General features: G+C 35.0%; 2 protein-coding genes across 3 annotated transcripts in view; both read right to left on the reverse strand.

The window, feature by feature from the left end:
- Positions 1-10914: 10914 nt before the first annotated feature.
- LOC127865784 (uncharacterized) lies at positions 10915-17511 on the reverse strand. 2 transcript variants are annotated; one of them, XM_052405744.1, is made up of 3 exons: positions 17109-17506; positions 12940-13059; positions 10915-12241 (listed from the first exon to the last, which is right to left on the reverse strand). In XM_052405744.1, exons 1-3 carry the CDS (start codon positions 17227-17229, stop codon positions 11622-11624), a joined length of 861 nt encoding a protein of 286 aa, XP_052261704.1. In that variant the 5' UTR covers positions 17230-17506; the 3' UTR covers positions 10915-11621. The 2 variants fall into 2 exon arrangements, with proteins under 2 accessions (XP_052261704.1, XP_052261705.1); XM_052405745.1 differs by lacking the exon at positions 12940-13059 and having other exon boundaries at positions 17109-17511.
- A 2062-nt stretch (positions 17512-19573) lies between these two features.
- LOC127865788 (uncharacterized) overlaps positions 19574-26060 on the reverse strand; it is a 230492-nt gene continuing 224005 nt past the window's right edge. Inside the window, exons 2-4 of the mRNA XM_052405750.1 lie at positions 24506-24694; positions 22056-22175; positions 19574-21729 (exon numbers count right to left, since the gene is read on the reverse strand). Of these exons, the coding sequence (XP_052261710.1) occupies positions 21149-21729; positions 22056-22175; positions 24506-24629 (825 nt within the window). The 5' untranslated portion in view covers positions 24630-24694 and the 3' untranslated portion in view covers positions 19574-21148. The remainder of the gene's footprint in view (positions 21730-22055; positions 22176-24505; positions 24695-26060) is intronic.

Here is a 26060-nt window from a genome sequence, read left to right on the forward strand (position 1 = left end):
TGAATCGACCATTTGGTACTTTGATTGAAATCATCGAAGCCAGTGCGTTACCACTACACCACTTGTTCGCTTGTTGTCCCCTACCGGTTTTACCGGAGGGGACTTATGGTTTGCGCTCTCGGTGTCCGTGAGTCCGTCAGTCTGTCACACTTTTCTGGATCCGGCGATAACTTTAAAAGTTCTTCATTTTTTTTTTCATGAAACTTGAAACTTGGACAGATGGCAATATGGAGATTATGCACGTCATTTCATTTTGTTCCTACGTCAAGAATTCTGGTTGCTATGGCAACAAATAGACTAGAAATACTGCTGAAAATGGTGGATCCTGCACACTTTTCTGGATCCTGCGATAACTTTAAAATTTCTTCATATTTTTTCATGAAACTTGAACAGATGGCAATATGGAGATAATGCACGTCATTTAATTTTCTTCCTACGTTAAAAATTCTGGTTGCCATGGCAACAAATAAAAAAATATGACAAAGTGAAGCCGGTAGGGGGCATGTATTGTTTAGCAATAGTCTTGTTATATTAATCATAATTGTTTTTTTGAGGGGGTGGGGGCATCTGCTAATCTGTTTTCTATGATTACCCAAAAAGGTAGAGGATAATTATCAGTCCAGCTTATATCATGCGATATCACATATCGTTACTATAAATAGTAACAAAATGACGTCTCGAGCGGGCCGTTATTCGTATCTAGCGGGCCAATATAAATTATATCAGCCCGCCGGGCCGATTTTTCATATCAGAAAAGAATGCAATCGCGCGACTAGAGCTTCTGAACAAAATAGCGTCCACATTCAGTCTTAGCCAAAGGTGATCAATAAAATTAAGCTCCAACTCAATGAAAGAATCGAACATAATTATAATTACACGTAGCACAAGATTTGGATAATTATTACAAATATCGATTTAGACTGAAACTCATCTGTACACTAAATTGATGCCTCTAGGCCTATATCTGCTTTTACAAGATTCATCAAACACTGAAACAGCAAAATTGATAGAAAGAGACACATATAACTCGATGACAACCTTAATCCGTTTTTATAATAACAAAATAACACAGATTTGTAATTCCTTTTTCTGTTATTCTATCCGTTTATCTTTTTGATTTTAAATCACACGATTGCATCGATTGCTAAACACTGTCCCCATATTGCCATAAACACGATTTACGAAATCGAATGTTGAAGCGATTACTTTTATTTTTATCGATGCTTTTAATTATGCATGACAACAGAGACGTAGATAACACGTCTCTGATGACAAACACAAAATCCGAAATACGTTTTAAAATCGCTCAATGTTTAAAAAATATCTAACTGTTAAATAAAAAACTTTCACGTCCGTTGTCCTAAAAACCAGAGATTTTACATGTAGGTAGTTTCGTCATTAAAATTACGTCACATGAATTACGTCATGAAGTGCGTAATCAATTGAATGAAATAAAAGTACGGAATACTGGTTATGTATAAATTTTGGTTAATGACCAAAAAAGAATGAAATATGTGATATAAACGATTGTTAATGTCCAAATATAAATATCTGTAAAAGTTCTCAAGACTAGATTGTAAACGTGAAACAATTGTCGTCAAATTCTTCCAATCATATCACAAGGATACAAAACAATCAAGTAAGTCAAAGTGGCGTAGCTTTGTAATATTATTGGCTTGAAAATAGATGTCATTACTGAATCAGGACATGACGTTAAATCATAAAATAGCTTCGGGGATTGATGTAACGGAAACGCGCAGTTAGTTTATTCTTGTAATCTTTTAATAAATCTCATTTGATTGATTGGGTTTTCAAGCGTTGGTTTCCCAGGTAGCCTATAGCACTTTGATGTTAGCCGGGATCCCTTCAGTCATGTTTGGGATTCAGAGTATTGCAGGGAATTATTCCTGTAACGCGAAGAAAACGAATGATTAAATCAACAATGGCATGTTTCCCCGTATGTTCATATTGTTAATCTGAAAGTCCTATTATTTCGACCGTTGGGCAAACATTTGATTGCAAATGAAATCAAGGACTTCACACTGCACATTTGCGTTCTTAACGGTTTAATGACTTTATTTGTGTTAACGAGTTGTCATTTTTATACATTTTAAATTTTATAATTGCATATGTAAAGAAATTAATTTAAACAACAATTTAAGCAAAAATACCACAAAAACAAATATTTCTTGAAATCGCTCGTACACACATAAACTAATAGGCAATTGTAATAAATGTAAACACGTGTACACAAAATTAGTAATTGAGAGTCTGGTTTAGCTTTGTTTCATCTACGATGTTTATTTTAAATCCTTTCAATGGTAATATCAAACGATCTTACAGAAAGACGTCGATGATATAAACGTTATTTTTAGTAAAAAAGCGCGTTGTTTGTTTAGTCTGAGTTGCCGCCGTTTCAACACTATTTCAGTCATATCAGGATGGTCAGTGAACGAACTGACCTGGGTTAGCTGGTTTACCAGATATTAGTGCACATTCTATCGCCCTTCCTTGACAGCTGCCCAACTTGTGTATGCGATATTGGGACAATGGCCGTAGAACGGATTTTATGTCCAATCCCCACTTAATTTATGTTGCCTTATCGGACAATGAACCCGCGATCATCGGATTTTAATTCCAGCGTTTTACCAACTGTTTAAGACGACCCACATAAATATAAGTTAAATTGTAGTTTAATGTACAAAAAGGTCTTTTGATCCGTTCGGTAATTCAATTTAACTTCGACTGCTGTGATTGCGTGTGGGATATTTGAAGGCATAATAAAGAGGACAAAAATTGCCTATTAAGCATGCGCAAGATTCAAATGCTCTTTAAAATTGGTAAATATTGAATTGCGTACGAGACGTAATCAATTTTTAGTATGAGCGTTAGCTCACACTTATGTTACAGACCATATTTTGCAAATCAGTATGTGCTTAGAAGCCTTAGGTACGGTATGGAAAGACAACCTCTGCCTGTTGCATTAGACGACAAATGCTATATAGAGCGTCTGCTAGGAAAGATAATTATAGTTCACCACTGGTACACTGCAGAGGGTTTATTTGACTAATAGTGTTTAACAGCTTGTAAGACGAGATTGGCCAGTCTAGTGTTTATCATTGAAATCTGTACATATTGGCTGCTTTTAGGGAAAACGGGTCTTAATGAATGTCAAATAAGATTAGCCTGTGCATACTGATTAGCCTGTACAATGCGCACAAGCTAATCAAGGACGACATTTTACAACAGCGAACACCTACTGTGCCTTCAGCGCTTTGATTCTTTTCAAGTGAAGAGTACACTCAGCTGAATAGCTCAGAAAAAATCTCGACAATTCACTTCGGGCTTGTATTCACCAACCGATTCTTAGACATAAGAATACAGAATAGACTTAGAACAAGAAAATTATGCTCAGTGTTTGAGTCTTTACAGTCTACCACTGGTGATTTTACCATAAACAAAGCATTCTTCTTGAAGAATGATGTAGATAGTGGTGATTAATGCCAAGTGTGACTCAGAAATTACCGTAAGCAGCTCTTGAATATCCAATTTAAAGAATATTCTTTATTCTTAGACTTAAGTCTAAGAACTGGTTGGTGAATACGGGCCTATAGGTCACAATTTGTGTAAGAATAGCAATGTTCTTATTAATACAAATGAGTATTCATAACAGCCATACAATAAAAACAACTTTATTCGTAATGTACCCAAATACTCGTCGCTAATTCCAACTTCTTCAATAATTGTGTCAGAAAAATTCGCATTTACAAATAACTGCATTTTACGCATTTACTGATTAATGTTTGCGGGAAACCACTCTATACCTTATTTCTAACGTATTCGTCAGAGGACAGCGTACTATTGGTTTCCAAATTGGCCACTTGCCAAATGACATGAAACTGAAACCTGCTCAAGGTTTAAATGTGATACGTTTTGTCACGAAATTCCAAATAGACACAAAGAATGAAATTTCAAAACAACTGTTATAGCACACATGTTAAAGGGGCTAATGGCTACTATAACATTTATCACATTTAAAGCAAATTGTCTGACGAACTGTTTCTGAGCGTTGCTATTTTACAAGGTGTATTAAACATTGCAAGCAATAGAAACACTTAATTGTCCTTATTACATAAAAACATGATTACATAGGATGTTTTCAATTCGACGGATAATTACATAGATTCACAGATATCCGCGCTTTTATTTTCGTCAATTTTTTTTCCCTACCGTCTGCAATATGTGGACTGGATTATTCAACCTTGACTAGCTATTATTTACCACTGTAATAAATCTTTTACTGTTATTATTTACCAAATTTATACAACGTTGGTAAGCTATTAATTTCCACTGTTATACAAGCTTGTGTATCTATTATGTTCTACTGTTATGAAAACTTGGCCAGCTATTGTTTACCACTGTTATAGTAATTAGATACCACTGTTATACAACATTGGCTAACAATTATTTACCTCTTTGATACAACCCTATCTAGCTATTATATATTATCTACACTTAAACAACATTGACAATATATTATTTTCCACTGTTTTACAACGTATGCTATATTTAATTTAAAGGTAATATATAACCTTGGATAGGTACAATATAGATCTGATATAAAACATTGGATAGCTATAATTTACAACCGTTATACAATTATAGCTACCGGTAAATATAATTTATCACTATAAGAAAACCAAGGATAACTATAATTGACCGACTGGGATAGCACTGATATACCACTGTTATCAATTACTGACTACAGTTTCATAACATTTGCTACCTATTATAACCCAATAATAAGCAAACTTGTACAGATATTCTTCGCAAGTGTCAAACACCATTGTTAACCTATCAGTTACCACTATTTAACAACATTAGTTAGCTGTTATTTTTAACCACTGGCATAGCTATTTTTAACCACTGGTATACAACTATGACTTGCTATAAAATTCCACAGTTATACAACCTTGACCTGCTATTACATACCACAGTTATTCAACCACGACGTGCTAATAAATACCACAGTTATACAACCATGACTTGCTATTAAATACCACAGTTATACAACCATGACTTGCTATCAAATACCACAGCTATACAACCATGACTTGCTATTAATTACCACAGTTATACAACCATGACTTGCATTCAAATACCACAGTTATACAACCATGACTTGCTATTAAATACCACAGTTATACAATCATGACTTGCTATTAAATACCGCAGTTATACATTCATGACTTGCAAATACCACAGTTATACAATCATGACTTGTTATTACATTCCACATTTATTCAATCATGACTTGCTATCAAATACCACAGTTATTCAACCATGACTTGCTATTAAATACCACAGTTATTCAACCATGACTTGCTATTAATTACCACAGTTATACAACCATGGCTTGCTATCAAATACCACAGTTATACAATCATGACTTGCTACTAAATACCACAGTTATTCAACCATGGCAAACTATTATTTACCCATGCTTTTATTTATCACTAGTATACAAGCTTGGCTTACTATCAGTTACAACACCTAACCTTTGGCTAGCCATTATTATCTACTGTTATACAGCCTCGACAACCTATTATGTATAAATGTTATGCCAACTTTGTTTAGAAATTATTGCAATTACCACTCTTATACAGCATGCGTCATCTTTTATTAACCACTCTGTAAGGATTGATTGTGAACTCCTTATTAAAAAAATGAGAAAACTGGGCATAATTCATGTGCGTAAAGTGTCGTCCCAGTTTAGCCTGTGCAGTCCGCACAGGCTAATCAGGGAAGACACTTTCCGCCTAAACAAGAATTTCGGTAAGAAGGGACTTCCTTTAAACGAAAAATATCATAAAAGCGGAAAGTGTCGTCCCTGATTAGCCTGTGCGGACTGCACAGGCTAATCTGGGACGACACTTTACGCACATGCATTATGCCCAGTTTTCTCAGAACAAGACACAAATGATCTTATAGTCAACTGCAAGTGTTTAAACGATATACCCCTTTAACAATGTCGTTTATAACATTAATAATGTTTTTATCTGTATCGACATAGCCGTGTTTTGTTGTTATTTATAGATGTTTAAGTTCAATGAAAATTGCAATAAACACGTTAAGATTGTAACGTTTTTGAAGAGTGTAGCATGTTTGTTAACTTGCACTTCATTTTATTGGAATGATGCAAAAATCTATAAGGCCGTGTTTTTTTAATGATATTTACTTACGTTGGTATAAGACTGGCCCATAAATTCAAACTGTCAAAATCTCATAATAATAAACAAAATTGAACTTGGATGATCAAAGATGAAAGAGTTTCCAGTAGGGTTGACACCTTTCACTCAGACCATTCACGATAGTGACTTCATTAAAGAGGCATCTTATTATGATGACATTTAAATTGAATCACCTTTAGTACTTGCCCCCCCCCCCCCCCCCCCCCCCCTCCCCTCCAACAAACATATACCGAAAGCACTCACTAACACACTCATATATAAAAAAGACTATAATCTATTCCCCGAAATCGATTTAGCACAGGGACAATGTTCAAGTGGGCAAAGTGTCTTTTGTATCTTATGTTATCGCACTTGACGTTAAGTTTTATCTACTGTTTACATTATATCAGATCGTTCGAAAAAAACGAGAACATGCACAGGGCAAACTTAAGAAATGTAACACTGACAATGCAAAATCGTCCATCTGAAAGAATGAAAGAAGAAATATTTGTTTCAATTGTCGGTAAGAATGTCTGACGCACGCAGTTTCAGTTTGCGTAGCAATGTTTAAAAAAAATCAGCATTTGACTAATAATTGTTTTTCATTAAAGGGGCAACAACGGGGTCACCCATCTCTGCAGTGACCCGCGCAATGTCTGATCATCATATTGGTTGAATGCGTACGTTAGTATTAAAGATAACGTATTAGATCGAGAATAGACGATTCAATGTCAACATTTTATGCTCGCGATCGAAACCAACATATTAATATAATCGAATGCTGTTGCATAAAATTAACTAACAAACTTGACATGATACCTTTAAAATATATTATTTACTTCAATGAAATAAATAGCAAACACAATTACGCCTATACCGTCTATTTGAAAAATAAGTTAATCAATAAATGCTGACAAATCATTTTTTTCAAATGATTTTTTATAGTTCTATTCTTCCTTTTGTAATGCTTGAAATACCACCGTCGTTTGTTTTGAAGTATGATCAAGATCGATAAGCGGACAAATACAATGTAGTGCGCATGATTTGGAACATTGCCACGTTCAAACGACACCAACCGTCACAGTCGGAGTCAATACCAAAATTAGAAAACTGGGACATCATTAAAATAAGTCTCTAGACTCTCTGCACATGTATTTCTGATTAATGAAAGGGGAGTTATCGCAATAAAAATGCATTTGTTGATATTTTATTCAATATCGGTTGTCTACCGTTATTTGTTGTGCAATACTGCAATACCTCGTATGTAGAATCTACGTTTAGAGACACACACATATTTGTTTTAAATGTCAAAATACGTATTCACTAACAACACTATAACATTTTGAATAATCATAAATTCCTAAAACCCGAGGAGCAAACTTCGAATTCGGTGTATACCTCTCGAACTTCAGATTTTCACTGGCAAAAGCATAAGCGCTACCACTGGTCCTTATAGGCGCTCGAAGTCAACGTCTTATTTTATATTAAAGAAACGTAAGATTGACTCGTTATGTACACATTTGCAATGGGATGAGTTAAAAATATAAAAAAAGTTCATGTGTTGTTCTATCACAAAGTTGCGTCCTAAGACGTTTTTTTACTCAACCAGCAATACACTATGCAGTCAGATCGGCAATAACGGAATGCTCGATATTTTTCTTTCGGTTTATCAATTGAAAGAAAGTTCAGCTGACAAACACCAAGTACAACATTCTCTGGATTATTTTACTTGCAATGTACTATTTCATTATGTCGGTAAGATGGATTATGTATGTGCATGGACTCACTACACAACGACTATTTTCTTCAGCGACTGTCCACGAATACCAAATTCTAAAAAAAATATTGTAAAAACAAAATGTATAGTTCTACAATAACCAAAACCACAGCAAATTATAGGCTTTAAATCGATATCTAGTTACATGCACTGCTTATATATTTTGTTGACAGTTGAATTCCATAAATCATTAAATAAAATAACAATTACTCATTATAATGAATGTTAACACGCAACTTTATTTTTTATTATTTTTTAAGTTTTTGATGTGACCACATGCGATTCAGGAAAATAAAAAAAACAATGCCTAATTTGACAGGTCGAAACACTGTTGAGACAACGCCTGAAAATCGACGCCATGATGATTTCAATGCTATATGCTACTTAATCTTGTTGCCAAACAATTAATTGTACAAGAAACAAGTTGCCGGTAAACAAATTAAGTGCATTAAATTGATTATACGTACTTTCAGTATTCGATATACGTTGGTGCATTTTGAACAACTACCACATTGTCTTCGAGATTGCTAGTGATACATTTGTTAAACATCGTTTTTCGATTGAAAGCTCGAATCTGTTATTCATGGAGTCGGGAATGCAGAGCATTATTTATTATGCTGTGGTGCGGATTGTAACGTTTACAGAAACACGTCGCAAAGTGACTTGAGCATAACGGTAATCATCTTTTTTAGACTACATCTATGAAATTTCACCGTGAATGTGTTCTCCGTTCGTCGCTGTCTGTGTTTCTAAACTATGTGATGCCTGTATAAAAATCGTTTCAATTTTTCTTATGTACTTCATTTACCGTATGCATCAGTTTGAAATTGATCCCGTTAACATGGGTACTTGAACTCTACTATAAGGAAAGCATCTTATGTGTATTGAGCGTTTGAGAGGTAGTAGGTTTTCCTTTGCGCATGTACATGATGACAATTCGTTGATGCAAGATGACTTGCCAACGTCCAAAAAAGAACCAGGCCTTTACAACATACTGCATCACGTTCCAAAACATTCTCGTTCTGAGGCATTCATAAAACCTGGGACATACTATCTGCCTGGTGCATTTTACAGTCAATTTTACCCTTGTATTACAACCATAAGAAGATGCTGCAATAATTAGTACATGTGTATAACACAACTTTGTTCTAAATCAATTAAAGTTGGATACCAATGATACCGATACAACTCTGGGAGACGTCTTGAAGACAGCAGAAGTTATTCCAAATATCAACGCACCGGCTCTACATTGGTGAAACACAATCAGTGGGAAACCATCTATATAGTAAAGGACACCAACAGAAGTAAGCGTTAATAACTACAACTTGGTCTTAAAGAAAGTTTCCAGCTTGCTTTGGGATTTTAGTTTATGTCAAACCTCTACTTTATTTATTTGTCGCATTTATCTTCTGAATAAAAAACATTTTTAGGAATGAACAAAGTCATAGCCCACTACTTATATAAGAACATATTTAAATCTAAACTGTTCTTCGCTTATTAGTGTTATTTTTAAAAATATATTTTCATAAAGATCATACAGACTTTTATGAATGTCCAGATAACTTTATGCAGAAAGTTACTTCTTTGAAACAAGATGTGTTTGTGAAACACTGTCCCCTCATATATTTTACCTTTACCTTGAAGGATGACATTGACCTTTCACCACTCAAAATTTGCAGCTCCATGAGATACACGTGCATTGCAAATATCAAGTTGCTATCTTCAATATTGCAAAAGTGTATATTAAATGAGCGATGTTGACCCATATATTTGACCTTTGACCTTGAAGGATGACCTTGACATTTCACCACTCAAAATGTGCAGCTCCATGAGATTCACACGCATTCCAAATATGAAGTTGCTATCTTCAATATTGCAAAGGTATTGGCAAATGTTAGAGTTTGACGCAAACCAACAAACCAACAAACAAACCAACAGACAGGGCAAAAACAATATGTCTCTCACTATTGTGGTGGGGGACATAAAAAGGCTTGTGAAAACAATTTTAGCAATTAACAACATGTAAGAAGATAACAGAAGAACATTTGTGTGTAGAATGCTTCTAAATGATACTGACATAACAATATAGGTCGGAACTTGCATTGGAACCAAAGATGCTTAACTCATAATTTGGTTAGAATAATTTTAAATCGACAAATGGCGAGGAAAATCGAATAATCGAAGACACAAACAATAATTCATTATCTGTTACAGGAACCTTTTTACAGATTTTGGCGGATATTGACGTTTGCCATTAAATGCTTTATATTGATAAATATTAACATTGTATCATAAAAGCTCCAGTAAAAAACATGAATTAAATTTAATAAAGAAAAAAAGTAACCCTCAACTGTGCTCGAGCCACTGACCCCTGGAGTAAAAGTCAAACGCTTAGACCACTCGGTTATCCGTGCTCGCTCATACAATGAATGATGTATTTTACACTTTATATAATCAATCCTCGTAGTGTCACACAATGCGAGATTGCGGTGTCACTTACCTTTTAGATGTTACCTACAAGATTAATTTTGTATATTACACACGGGTTAATTGACGGTTACATAGAGATCTTTGACCAACGCAGTTTAGAACTGGCTTACACGCTAAAGGAGAACGGACAAGGCGTCGGTAAATATCAATCAAAAAGAATTCCACCCGTGTATAGGCTCTTGAGAAATTATTATGTTTATTTTACATACAAATAAAAACAGAAATGTTCCAAATCTTTTTCACAGACACTCCGCTCCGGAAGTGAGAACACGTTTCCTGGCGCGAATATAAGGACAAAACGATAAGCGAATGAGCGTTTTCGTTTTTGCTACCACAATTGAGACCCGAACTTAGACTGAAATCCTTTGTGAGGAAGGAGTGAGGAAGACTAAATCAATGGGAATCCATCGATCCATGTAGTTTCTAAGGAAGATTTTTTTAAATTGTAGAACAAACAGAAGATAGAAACAATTGTATTTAAGAAAAAATTATAAGTTTTTTTACTACATTGGCTGCGTTAACTCAAAACAATATAATAAAACATATATGTTAAAAATTTATAATCGAAAGAGAACAAGCTGTTATATTTTTGTACATGCTGTTTCAGATATATATGAAATTGGTATCAATGTTATGCTATATTTTGTACAAAAGTAATTGTAAACATATGTTATACTATAATGCAACCATTACGTCCTTCAATACGTCATAAAGTATGTTAAAATTGCAAAGTTGACGAATATAGTTGAATTTTACGTTGATGATTGAATACAAAACACTTGTCCCATGTTCGTTTCACTGTCATCGGTTTCCCATAAAACGAAGATGGCACCTCTTTGGTGCAACGTGAATACATGTGCAGCGTCTTGTATTGAGTTATGCTTCGTTTGGCTTGATTTTTAAAACGTTTACTGCATGAACAACTGAAAACATGCATAGACTTATTCTTTTCAAAAGTTTCACTAGCCAGTGTGTTATTTCTCAGGGAAGCTCAATCATACAATGACTGCGCCACACACATATACTTTCACATTTTAACTGATTTTCAACTTATGTAATCTAGATTGAAAGGTTCAACTATTTTTTGCTTTGTGTGCGTCATTAATGCCTGTAATCGTTCGGACTCAGTCATATTTCAGAGACATTTCCATTCGTCGAATGGTGTCTTCAATCATTTCGTCAATACTGCTTTTACTGGGACACATTTCAAGCAGTTTGTCAGCTTTAGCAGAAATTTCCTTCGAAGTGTCCGGCATTTTATCCGTTGCCACGGCATGCGCGGAGTGCACAAGGAAGCCAATGTCAAGAGGAATTAGAGCGATTCCCACGACCCCGCCTGCTATATGTAGACCCCTGGCAGCAGTTGAAGTTGCTGCCTTCACAGAAACTACGGTCAGTCTTCCCACAGTAGCAGTGCCTTCTAGCGCTAGCTCAGCTGCGGCTTGACCAAGTCGTACACCCGTGACAATGTTGGAGATTAATTTCCAGGCAACAGACCAAGCTATTTTGGCTGACCCTCCGACGATCTGAGCAATAAATCGACAGCAAAGTGGAAATCGATGATTTAAGTCCTTTTGCCCAAGATGTTCTGCAAGTTCAAGTAATTCTTGTAGGACATCATTTCGCGTCTTTTCGTATCTTTCAATCAGCGCCTGTGCCTTTTCTACAGTTCTCTTTCTCCGGACTCCTTCGCCTATAGCAGCGCCACCAGCTGTTATTCCACCGGCAGCAGCAATCCCAGTACCTTAAAAAGAAACGACATGGCAATAATAAAGATAATGTTAGTTTGAACCTCCACTTCTTTGCATTGAACTTTTTCAAGCGTTGTCACCAACATTAATAAGTTTTATTGATGTTGTATCGCATGTTTTGTTCAGTATTGTATTGACGATTGATCACTTGCCTCACATGCACGACTAGGGCTAGAATATGTTTCATTAATTTCTCTTCTGTTAATGTTTATAGAGTTATTTTGCATTTTCCATGTAGTCATTCAAATGATTTCCAAACAGTTTTAGGGGTTTTGCCATTTTTTACACAAAATAAAAAAGTTAACAAATCATCTTTTAGCTCTAAATCACTAAAGTAAGTTGATTGATTAAAGTACTTTCATCGAAAATACTCAAATTCTTTCTTCTATCTTCTACATTATACGTGTATTCTTTGTAATACCCATCTTGCCGCATATTCCATGTAGTAATTCAAATGATTTCCAAACAGTTTTGGGGGTTTTGTTATTTTTTACACAAAATAAAAAAGTTAAAAAATCATCTTTTAGCTCTAAATCACTAAAGTAAGTTTATTGATTAATGTACATTGATCGAAAATTCTCAAATTTCTATCTTCTACATTATACGTTTATTCTTTGTAATACCCATCTTGCCAAAGTTATACAATTCGAATCTACTTGAATTGTGTTTTTGTTACCAATTAACAACTTACCAACCGCTGTTAATATTAGCGACGCCCCAAATGTGAAAAAGGAAAGTCCGAATCCTACAGCACCCAGTGTTCCCCCGACGATGCCGGCCGTCGAGCCTGCTATGGTCGCTTTCTTTGCATCTGTGACAAATAAAACAAGAGCACCGCATAACGGGTGCCAACGCTCGGCTGCGGGTGCAGTTTTTAATAAATGAAAGATTGTCAGAAGTTTTTTTTAGAGGTCACAGTGACCTTGACCTTTGACCTAGTGACCCAAAATAGGTATGGCGTGTAGAACTCATCAAGGTGCATCTACATATGAAGTTTCAAAGTTGTATGTGGAAGCACATTGATTTTAGAGACAAATGTCAAGGTTTTAGCAGGACGCGGACGGCAGACACCGGACGGTGGAGGACGAGCTGGCTATGATAATACCTAGGGTTTTGTCCGATAACAGCCGAGCTAAAAACGAGGGCCAGAGGTCCATGATCGATTACCCGAGACTTCATAGAACTGAATTGCTCTCAGCAACTTTTGAAATGTTTATGAAATATTTTTTCAAACTTGGCAAAAATATCAACTAGAGAGTTAACAAGATTTTACTAAAGCCATAGAAGGTAAAATGCCCACCCATAGCGGCAATATTTTTAAAAGAACCATAACCATTTTTGCATTTTCATCATAACTATCATTAGAACAAAACTTCTGACCAATTTTCATACAGATTTGACCATAAATTTGACTTCTAGAGAGCTAGCAAGGTTTTACGATAGCTATAAAAAGAAAAACGCTCAGCCCCTTTACGGCTATGTTTTCAACGGACGGGAACTTAACCAAGGTATCATAAGAATAAATGCTCGCACCAAGTTTCATGAAGATTTACTTAATCCATGTAATGAAAATTGCCCCGGCCTCTGGCGGCCATGTTTTTCAAAAGACCCAAAAGACCCAAACTATTTTCGAAATACTAGTAATTAAAGATATCATGCGTACAAGTGTTCAGACCAAGTTTCACGAAGACTGGACTATAAATGTGACTTTCAGAGTTTAAACAGGGGTTTATTATAGCCATATGAGGACAAACGCTCCGTCCCCTGGCGCCAATGTTTTTCTACGAACCAGTTTCGAACTCAGCCGAGCTTTTATTATTATAACAAAAGTTCTGATAAAATTTCATAAAGATTGGACCATAAATGTGATTTCTATAGAGTAAGGAAGGTCTTACGATAGCCATAAAAGGAAAAATGCCCCTCTACACTGCGACCTTTCTTCAACAGACCGGAATCGTTTTCGAACTCATTCAAAATATTATAAGAGCATATGTTCTGACCAAATTTCATGAAGATTGGACTTAAGATGTGACTTTTAGAGTGTTAACAAGATTTTACTATAGCCATATAAGGAGAACTGCCCCGACCCTTGGCGGCTATGCCATAACAACACATTTTCTAATGAAGTTTCATTAAGATTGGACAACAGATGTTACTTCTAGACAGTTAACAAGGTTTAACTAGAAACATATACAGAAAATGTTTCGCCCCTTGGTGGCTATGTTTTTCAATCAACCAGAACCAATTCCTAATTCGACCAATACATCATTGCAACAAATCTTCTAACCAAAGTTCATGAAGATCGAACAATAAATGAGGCCTCTACTGCCCTCTAGTATGTTTAAAAGGCAAATTTTGACGACCCACGACGCACGAAGGACAAAAGGCGATCATAAAAGGTCCCCATGAGCCCCGTGCGCTCAGGTGAGCTAAAAAAAACTTAACGGCTTATAGAAATTAAATATTATCAAAAGGTGTACGCACAATATTTCGCTAAATGACAGGTTAAAAAGCATGTTGTTCTTCAGAGTTTTATGTTTATTCATCATTTCATAAGTAATACAACTTTTAAACCTAGCATACACAGCATAAATATCAAAATAATTAAATATTTATCATACATAGCATATTCAAATGCATGTAGGTAACGATGTTCATATAAAATGTAAATATTATATATAATACTATTTTCTTTCTAAATGAAACTGTTAAATTTTGTATTTCATAAGAATTCTTGTGTTGACAATGCACACATTCTGTTTTATTACTGTTCATAGAAAGTCATATGACTGAGGAGCACCATAGTCATAACTAGGATGCAGAATCAACGGGGTTTTCATGGGGTTAAATACGGGCTAGACAGAATGTAAACACACCGTTAAGAATTTTATTTTTGCAAATATCTGAAGTTATTGAAACACATTTGCAAAAATCTTTATTGCATAAGACAGTTTTTCTTGCAGTTTATGCCGATATCTTAAGGTATAAGAATTAATCCTTGAATACGTCTGAAATCGGTGACAAAATTTCACCTTGCGTGACGCATAGTCGTGCAGTATACATTTAATTTTGAACAAGAACACAGGCTCATTAAATAAAGTAATTCTGATGTATTTCACATTGCCACAATCAGCATAACAATCTGCCTTATGCACTAGTTGAAGTTCTTAAGAAAACTTGTTTTAAAAAGCTATTTGGAAAAAAGCAGCACTTACCGGTGTGTTACTTCCAAGAACGTTTAAAGGGGCCTTTTCACAGATTTTGGCATGTATTGAAGCTTGCCATTAAATGCTTTATATTGATCAATTTAAAAATGTGACCTAAAAATCTCCAGTAAAAAACCCAAAAAGAATACAATTAAAAATAGAAAAAAACTAAGCCTCAACTGGCCTCGAACCACTGACCCCTGGAGTCCTGGGACAAAAAGTCTCCCGCCTAGACCACTCGACTCTCCGTACTCATGCTATGATAGGATGTATTTTTAACTTGTATAAGCAATCCTCGTAGTTTCACAAACAAGGGCTGTTTGTAAAACATGCATGCCCCCATATGGGCTGTCAGTTGTAGTGGCAGCCATTGTGTGAATACGTTTTTGTCACTGTGACCTTGACCTTTGACCTAGTGACCTGAAAATCAATAGGGGTCATCTGCCAGTCATGATCAATGTACCTATGAAGTTTCATGACCCTAGGCGTAAGCATTCTTGAGTTATCCGGAAACCATTTTACTATTTCGAGTCACTGTGACCTTGACCTGAAAATCAATAGAGGATATCTGCCAGTCATGATCAATGTTCCTATGAAGTTTCATGATCCTAGGCGTGAGCATTCTTGAGTTATCATCCGGAAACCATTTTGCTGTTCGAGTCACTGTGACCTTGACCTTTAACCTAGTGACTCAGTTATAGTGGCAGCCATTGTGTGAATACGTTTTTGTTACTGTGACCTTGACCTTTGACCTAGTGACCTGAAAATCAATAGGGGTCATCTGCCAGTCATGATCAATGTACCTATGAAGTTTCATGATCCTAGGCGTAAGCATTCTTGAGTTATCCGGAAACCATTTTACTATTTCGAGTCACTGTGACCTTGACCTGAAAATCAATCGAGGATATCTGCCAGTGATGATCAATGTTCCTATGAAGTTTCATGATCCTAGGCGTGAGCATTCTTGAGTTATCATCCGGAAACCATTTTGCTGTTCGAGTCACTGTGACCTTTAACCTAGTGACTCAGCTGTAGTGGCAGCCATTGTGTGAATACGTTTTTGTTACTGTGACCTTGACCTTTGACCTAGTGACCTGAAAATCAATAGGGGACATCCGCCATTCATGATCAATGTACCTATGAAGTTTCATGATCCTAGGCCTTAGCGTTCTTGAGTTATCATCCGGAAACCAATTGATGGACGGACCGACGGACCGACCGACATGTGCAAAACAATATACCCCCTCTTCTTCGAAGGGGTGGGGGGGGGCATAAGTATAACGACAACTACAGAAATTTCCAAATTATTCAATCGTTTCGCGTTGCAACGCTTTATAATTTTCAGGTTTTCATATCGTCAAAAGATTCATATAATAAATATTTTAGAGCATGGTAAATATTCAGTCTTACTATTTCCTCACAAATATAAATAATACAAAAATTTGCGAATCTGAAACAACTTTTATAAATTTTGTTAATTTTCCAAAACGTGAAAAGGCCCCTTTAATGGGAAAACCCAACACAGTCGCGTGATCCTGCACCCTGATAACGATCAGTAACTTTGTCCTCAGTTCTAATGTCAAATAATACAACAATTTATTTCATAAAAGGTACGAATATAAAAAGGTTCAGTTACTGCTTTAGTTTTGCTTACCTTGAAAGGATTTGTGAAACTCCCTTGCGACATCTTGCAAACAGCCAGCAACTTCCATTGTCTCTTTTCTAAACTTATTAAGATTTCGATGTAATTTTCGTAATTTTTCCACGTCAGACATATTTGTCTGTTAGCATAAACGAAATTTCAATACTAATAAATAATCAATCCTTAAAGCTACGACTGTATCTGAAAATATCACTATTACAGAACTAAATTCACAATGTATTTATATGTTGTGACATGTGATACCGCGCGTGTTTATGTAAATGTTATACACAGCTGGCTATGCATCAATTGCGTGTTTACTTGATGACTAAAAGCAAAGCTTGAGTGAGATTAATTATGTTGAATGGCAAACGAAAGTGTAAGTTGTCTTTGTGTACAGGTCAAACGTTTCGGATTCTCAAACACAACATGTGGTAACTCCATCAGTTTTCAAGAGTTTAATAGTTGTATTCAATTAAAAAACGTATTTATTAATAACCAGATGGCTTGATTGTAAATTAAGCTGTATGCCTGTTAATAAAGTTGGTCTGCATCTTTTTGCGGTTGATAACATAGGCAGAAAAAACTGTATGCATGTATTCTAATAGTGTGTGGATTTAGGCAGATGGTCATTGCTTGATTTGCATTCTCCGTTCGTTTGGTTGTTTAATTCATTATCACTCGCCAGAAAAGGAATTGTATAACACATTTTTCCCCAAACAAAGTTACTAGAACTATTATATTATTTATACCATTAAAAAGGAGTCAGTAGCTGCCAGTACATCTCCTTTCAAACATTTAATGTTATTTTGAACATATGGAGTAAGTTGTTTCGGAACATCACAGAACATCCTAAAACATTAACAGTGTTTCCAAAAAAAAGCAAAATGTATTCTATGGCAAGATGAGAGAAAAAATGATGAAGCTTATACTGCAATGGTATGTAGATTAAATATTCACATGGCAGTGAAAGGAATTCAAAACTTTAGTGACTATTGTGAGCATTTTCAGAAATCGTTAACTGTTTGTGTATCCATAATAACGACTGCATTTCATACAAACCTTGGACGTGAACATAAATCCTCTTTTTAAAGGAAGTTTTCTTTTCCATATTATTGCACAACCCCCCCCCCCCCCCAATATATTTCATTAGGCCTATATTTTTTGTGTGTAGATCTACATCAAGATGCTTTACATATAAGAATTCTTTGTTTTCCCATATTTGTTAAATTGTAAAAACATTAAAAACACTTTGATGTACAATTAGCAATACATGAAAAAATCCGTGCTCATAAATTGAGTGATGTATTTTATACTGTATATAAACAATCCTCGTAGTGTCACAAATATAATGACAGCAATAGAACTCTCCAAATTATTAAATCGTTTCGCATTGCAACCCCTTTGTAATTTTCATGTTTTTAAATCATCAAAAGATGCATATAATGGCTATTTTAGAGCATGGTAAATGTTCAGTATTACTGTTTCCTCACAAATATCATAACTAAGACGAAAATTTGCAAATCTGAAATAATGTTTTTTTCTTATGTGGTCAATTTACCAAAACGTGAAAAGGCCCCTGAATGCCAAGATGTCATTACAGCCCTAGTCCTCAACTTTCAAATAAAAACTACTGTTAAATCATTTTCGTAAAATAATAAGAGGGCCATGGGCCCTTAGGCCTGAGACCTGTAGGACTAATATTTCTCTATTACACTTTCTATATACTTTAAGCATGGCTTCGTGTCACAAATAAGTTAGATGGACTAATATAATGTATTTAGCCTATACATAATTATTGTTCAATTAAATGGTCGAAATAAGTCCTTCACTGCCCTAAAATTAGCTATGGCTGCTGAAATTTGGCTAAACTGGGACCGTCTCTTTCATGGAAAATAATATCACAAGACATCTTTTATGTTTGGATATCATTCTACACATAGACACAATTATGGTTGGAAAACAAATGCGTCTGTCACTATCGACATTAACTCGCTTCTTTTCGATTTCACTGACGTAAATAACATTTGATTGATGAGACCATTTTAAGATTGATAATTAGTTTTATTTAAAAATCTTCGTTCATAATTATATGTTGGTTTAAGATTGCGATGAAACAATATTGAAAGTCAAATGCAATATATCCGCTTTGATTTATGCAACTCATATCGCTACACATCAACTACACCCGGAAATATAAACAATGTTTAACACACATTAAATTAATTCAGTGGATTACTCTAGAATGACAGTTTAGTTCAGAGTCTGTTCATAAGTTTAACTGAACATTCGCCTTTGGTTAAATAAACAACATGTTTATACTTACCATCAAGTAAAATATAAACACATTTCTGAGTTAACCAGTCCAGGGGACAGCAAACGTGAATTTTATTATGAGCAGGCTGTAGCATTTTTAATTTTGTTCTTAATATTTCCGTCGACTATAACCTGGAATTTTCAAACAACAAAACAGGATAGACCCATACATTATTTTATTTCTTAGCAGAGCATATGATTCGTACAAATAATATGGTACATCGCAAATAGGAACATATGCCTATTCAACATCTTATTTTATCCTTATTCTTATCCCCATCACCGTAAGCCGCATACCATCTTAATAAGCAGCAACAACAGAAACGCATAAATTTTATCACCGTGTTCATTATAATCATTAATAACAAAGACAACAGGTTACCATCATCGCCATCATCTCAAATGTCTTCGTTATCAAGATTTCATAGTATCATCATGCTATCACTATTATCAACATATCACACACAATATGTTCGTCATCATAATTATAAGAGTGTGGATCACAGAGCAATACAAGAATAAGCAGACGCAGGTATTCATGTTATTTCATAACGAAGCGAATTGGTATTGGCCGATAAAGTGCAATACTGATAATCTGGTGACGAGAAAAATGCTGCGTATTATGCTTATATTTATTATGACGGTGGTGATGATGAATGCGAATATATAATATGACGATGGTTATAATATATAAAAAAAACAACAGCGATCTTGATTTTGATAATGATGATGATGCTATCGAGCTATGACAACGATGATTATGACGAAGGATATGATAATGATGATGAAACTAACGAAATGAGGATGTATACGCGCTTTTTTTCCCCACTATGTATGACCAACTTCAAAGTACTGTGGTGTTGTCCAAAGAGGCGAACGATCTTTGGTTTTGACGACCGCAGTTGGGTTTACACCAACGTTGGTACTACAGTGCCATCTGTTCAGACAAACGCACACAATTGCAATACTTTAAGCGATTTGATTGCTTTTGCAATTCGGGTTTACAGACTGATATACTGTGAACTTGGAGCTGCCAGAATTCTGTACTGCTTGGCCTCTGACTGCATGCTGTCAGGCAGCTAGACTGCTGGTCTTCAGCTTTCACGCCGCCATGCTGTTCATACCATCATCAAAACACAGTTTATACTGCATTATCACACTCTCTAACAGTCCGGCTATTAAATTTCGGCGTACGCGTACTCGCTGATGAATGTATGAGGATATAGATATATTAAAGCAATCGATGCAAGTATGATTTATTAGAAGTCTCAAAATCTCACTGACCTGTTGTTTTGATGCCATTCAAACCGTGAAACACGTGTACGGACAACATAGGGCTTGCAAATAGTAGCGTATAATACATATATAGATTTCACAAGCTCGCAGCTATTGCTGGTAAGGAATAATCATCAACAATTATAACCTAAACTTCAACTTGGTTCGTAAAAAAACCCTTTCCAATTCGTGCGTTATCTTTTTGTTCTGCAAAATGTTACATTTTCTCAAACATGTGAAAAGTACGTCATCAGACGCTGGTCCATGATCATCTACCTAAATATGAAGGTAATATCTTATGAACGTAAACAGTTCTGTACAGAATGATAAAAATATCTTTTTTCTTTATCTAGAATTATTTTTTTATATTCATTTGTTGCAGGAAAGTCAGTGCATATATTTTGAAAAACAAGTGGAGTGATACCTTGGTCATCTTCACATAAAACAATTATGCTTGTAATCTATAATCTTTGAAGAATATCCTCAATCATTTCATCAATTTCTCGGTCACTCGGGCACGTGTCTAGCAGTTTTTCTGCCAGGTCACAAATCTGTTTAGCCGTTTCAGGCAATTGATCTGATGACACGGCATGCACTGAGCGATAGAGGGACCGGATATCGACTGCAATAACTGATATCCCGAAAAACCCGCCCGCCATGTGGATTGCTTTTGTGGTCGCGCATGTCATCTTATTCATAGCTGAAGCCACTCTGCCTGCAGTACCAGCAAATTCCAATACACATTTTGTTGCCGGCTCTCCAACCTGTTTAGTTGCTGAAACATTAGTGTGCATTAACTCAGCGATGCTTATGCCTCCTTGTCCACCTATTTGACGCGTTATAACTGTAAGACATCTATTTTCAAATCCTTCTTGTTTAAGTTTATCAATTATCACACTGCAGCTGTCTACGATGTTTTTGCGAGTTTGTTGAAATTTGTTCAATAGCTCCCCCGCTTCCTTGCAAGCTTTTGTTCTGTATACGCTTTCAGCAATCGATGCGCCTACGGAAACTGTGCCTCCTAATGCACCAATTACGGCTCCTATAAAATTTCGATGAACAATAAGTACAAAAGGTGAAATTCGCATATTGAATCGGCTAAAGAAAACGTGCATGTATTAGTAAGTCACCACTTTAGCTAATCATGAGTGTTTTATCTTGCAACTGATAATAAAAGCAGATTAAGCCAACTGGTTAATATTTGTATTTTAGTATTTTTCTTGGTTGGTAATTAAAAAAAAAAACGAAAACGAAAGCAACAATTGACCGCTCATTTTAAAACCAATCGAACGAAGAAGAATCACGTGGTATTTTTATCTTCATTTGTCACAATTATGTACACTTGTTTATGAATCGATATTAACTTACCATAAATAATTAGTCCCATGGAAGCGTCGCTCGCGAAATCAGCAATACCCGTTCCCACGACAGCGCCCATTCCACCAACCACACCAGTAGTGGACCCAACAATTGTTGCTATGTGACTTTCTGTGAATGTGATACAATATGCGAATATATTATATCGTACTTATGTATTGTTTAACATGAATGGTCATGGTCCGTACTCAAGGTTAACTGTAAATATATTTTGAGGTAACATCAATTATCAAACTGTTGTAATTGCAGTTTATAACTATAATACATTTAAATCACTCATGTTAGTTGATAAGACCATATAATTCGATTGCTTGTTTATTGTAACTTGACCTTTCGAAACCTACCAAAAAGGGAGGAAACAATAGTCACTATAAAGTATTTATTTTATAATGATACAATATCAACATGCCAAACTGACCATAGTAATACCACCCGCAAAAGAAGTTTGACAGGGGTTATATAAGAGTCACGTTCTAGCTCTAGTTAAATACATGAGCAAATCTGAACGATTTGAGCAGCTTTGAAAGATTGCCATTTCTGTACCATTTTGAGCTTAATCGATCGAAATTCGATGTCAATAAGGACATGTCTTTTGACGCAAATAGTAGGCGAATGCCTCTATACAACACACAAAAACGGACGTCATACAGCCACGCAGCTGAAAATGTGACCATGGATTGTGTTCTGTTATTTCAACTTACATTTTTCAAGACTATTGTCTTATGCAACAAACCATCTATCAAAGCTCTTTGTCCTTGTTATTTCAGAGATGTTTACATTTACCATGCTATATAGGTAACCGTGTACTGCGGATTCACGTTTGAATACATATACAGTTTTCATGTGAAACAGACTAGTGTACATAATTCACCCTATTGGTGCAAAAAGGTACCACGTGACATTGAAATTAGATGGCAAATGATACCCTTTTTATTTGTAATTTTAAGTTTGATATTAAATGCTTCAACTTGTTACATTGAGCACCTTGAAAAGAGAGAGATTATAACAACATGAGCTTATTTTTTTAATGTTGGTATAGAAGTACGGCCAACGCGACAGTTGTATTGTATCGCTTAATAATGAAAAACTATTATTACATTTTGACAAACATATATTTTCAGTATACGCCGATGTCGGTAGTGATATTTTGTGTCACTTGTGCATAATGTTCTTTTATTTTCTTCGGCGCAGCTACCTTACCCATGATTAATTCATACTTAACATTCAATCAAATGATTGGTAGGTATCCATACAGTAGCTCCGAACGAATGAATCCTTACGTTTCATGTGTAGATTTTAATGCAATCCAAAGAAACGCCGGTTTGTTCATTTTTTCATGATGAATGACAAAATTAACCAATGTTAAAAATCCTAAAGTGATATGATAAATGTTTTTTCTTTAGAAATCAGATTAAAAGCTCGGAGATTGCAGTGTTTAAATCTGTTTTTATCTCCGGTATGCAGCGCAGCTTGTATACCTGTATTTACTGGCTATGTATACGCGATTTAACAAATAATGGCAACAACTTTGTTGCTAGACATACATATGTTGGAAATACGAACGCAAACTTTAAAATAAATAACCGACACGTTCAATACATGTACGTTTGTGAAGCTACACATATTTTGAAGTTCTTGGTTTCCGACACAGCGGCGTTGTAAACAACCAAGATTTATTAATATGCACTAATCTTATCAACACAAGCATGCAGTTTTGTTTACTTTTTCCCGACTACATTAAGCTAGTGTCTGATAGATAAATGCATGTATACAAAATCATTGGTATTTAATTCTGACTCATACGTAGACCGTCATTATATATCATGTTTAGTGATAAAGGCTTTTCAACAAATGGAGCGTTGGTTTAGACGCAGTCATATATTTATAGAACGTCCAAATAACGACCTTTTATCCGGACGAACCACATTGGTTCTATGATGGAGGTTAACATTAAACCTAAATAGTTATTATACTTAGTTGTGTTCTTGTCGGTTTAATAAATATAACGTAAGGCTTGCGTGGCTACATGATTATTCATTAATACCCAAGCTACAAGTGTACAACAAACTATGAAGCATAATCATAAAAAATAAAAATACAAGAAATAACACAGTAATGTCTCCTGAACTATGTCTTGGCAATATGCTTCATACTGGATATCTTTCATTCCGTAAAATATGTATAATTATATTCAATGTAAAAAATGCCAGCAATCGTTGATAAGTTGATTTAAGGTTCGGAACTCAGAAGTTCGATTTTATAACTAACTTTGTGATTCAAAAATAGATTTTATACTGTCCTGTACATTATAGGACAAAAAGTAATGATTTACTTGTAAAAGAGCAATATAAACAAGTTTTTGTATGTATAAATTGTTTATTTAAATTGTTTATTAAAATTTACTGAATTACGAGTGCTAGTTGAATTAAATTAAATCTTACTTTTAAAATCTCTCTGAAATTTGTTTGCGACATCTTTTAAGCTCTTAGAAACATCGTCCACCTCTTTTCTTTGGTCATGTAGTTTGGTTTGCAGGTTGCACAACTGTTTTTGCCGGTTATCCATGATAAGAAGTGAAACAAGTCTCTCAAAGCAGCATATTTCGACACTCAAATCAACAACAAAATATTTCTGAGTATCTGAATAGTTCCGTTTTACTTTTACTTTCGAATTTATACTACCATGTACATAGGCGTATAGTTTACAAAGTTTAAAGACACTTGTTCACTATTATGATATTGGCAATAATCCAACTTTTTATCACAGTTTCACCATAGAAAGTAAAATAACTGACAAAGACTTACTGTGTACGTTTGTACAAAATAATCTTTTGAACGTGAACGTTTAGAGTGCAAAACAATCTTTTGACATAATTATAGCGACTGACTAGCAAATTGGGTTATATGTAATGTGTGTCAGTGAATGCCTTACAATTATGGAATTAAACATCTGAGGTGTAGAGCTTCAGTATTATAACAATAATGTAATTTAAAGAAAGGTTGTGTCTGTTTTGCGTTCGAAACAGTGCTCTTTGGGTGAAAAGGCTATCATTATAACTACTCAGTTTTATGAACTCGTATATGATCTAACGCATTTAATGTGATACTTAAAATAATTTGATCCACGTGTTGTTACAAAAGTTTAAAGAAAACAACATAAACATTCCACATTCTTCGATCGTTTGTAACGCTTTAAAATTTTAGTAATTTTAAATGACGAGTATTCATCAACGAAACCTTAGTTTAGTATATATCTACGTCATTTGTGTTTTTTACTTCCTAACGTACAGTGTTCGTTTATGAAATATTTTACACAAAGTTTGATAACTTATATTTCGATAAAGTGAACAATATGTTTGTTAGGAAACTTAGCAGATGTAGCAGACCTAGCTGTCGTTTAACTCTGCCATAGTCCGAGTAATATACACTTTGACCCCTCAAAAATTGCTACAAAAGGTATTTTGACTGATCCTGGTAGGGTAGGATAATAACATATCAAAAGTTTACCAAAATCCGACTTTCGGAAAGTTGTTTTTTTCAAGATGGCCGCCAATATGGCCGCCAAAACCTATTGATGATCATAACTATGTAACTATCCACTCAAAATTGATTATTTTGGTGTCTTTACCTAGGTTTCTGGGGTCAAAAAACACTTTAAGATCACCAGAAATAGTATTAGTTTATTATTTGACACAGAAATCTAACATGACATAAAAAAATATGCACCGCCACAATAAGAAGGACCGCAAGTACATAACGATTGACTAAAAGGTGATGATTTTTTTTATATCAAACACCATATAGTTTTGGATACAAAGAACGCTATGATTGAATTGATGATATAATTAGGCAGTTGAGTAAGTATGAAATTCAATTTATGACATTCCGCTGTCCACTTATACAACATAACCTATGTCCAGTAAATTTGTCTCAGAGCGTTAAACAGTCCGTGACGTCCGCATCTTCTTCAGTACAGACCTCTTGTGAATTGTTTGGA

The sequence above is a fragment of the Dreissena polymorpha genome, chromosome 2, assembly GCF_020536995.1.
Source record: "Dreissena polymorpha isolate Duluth1 chromosome 2, UMN_Dpol_1.0, whole genome shotgun sequence".
Classification (NCBI taxonomy): Eukaryota; Metazoa; Mollusca; class Bivalvia; order Myida; family Dreissenidae; genus Dreissena; species Dreissena polymorpha.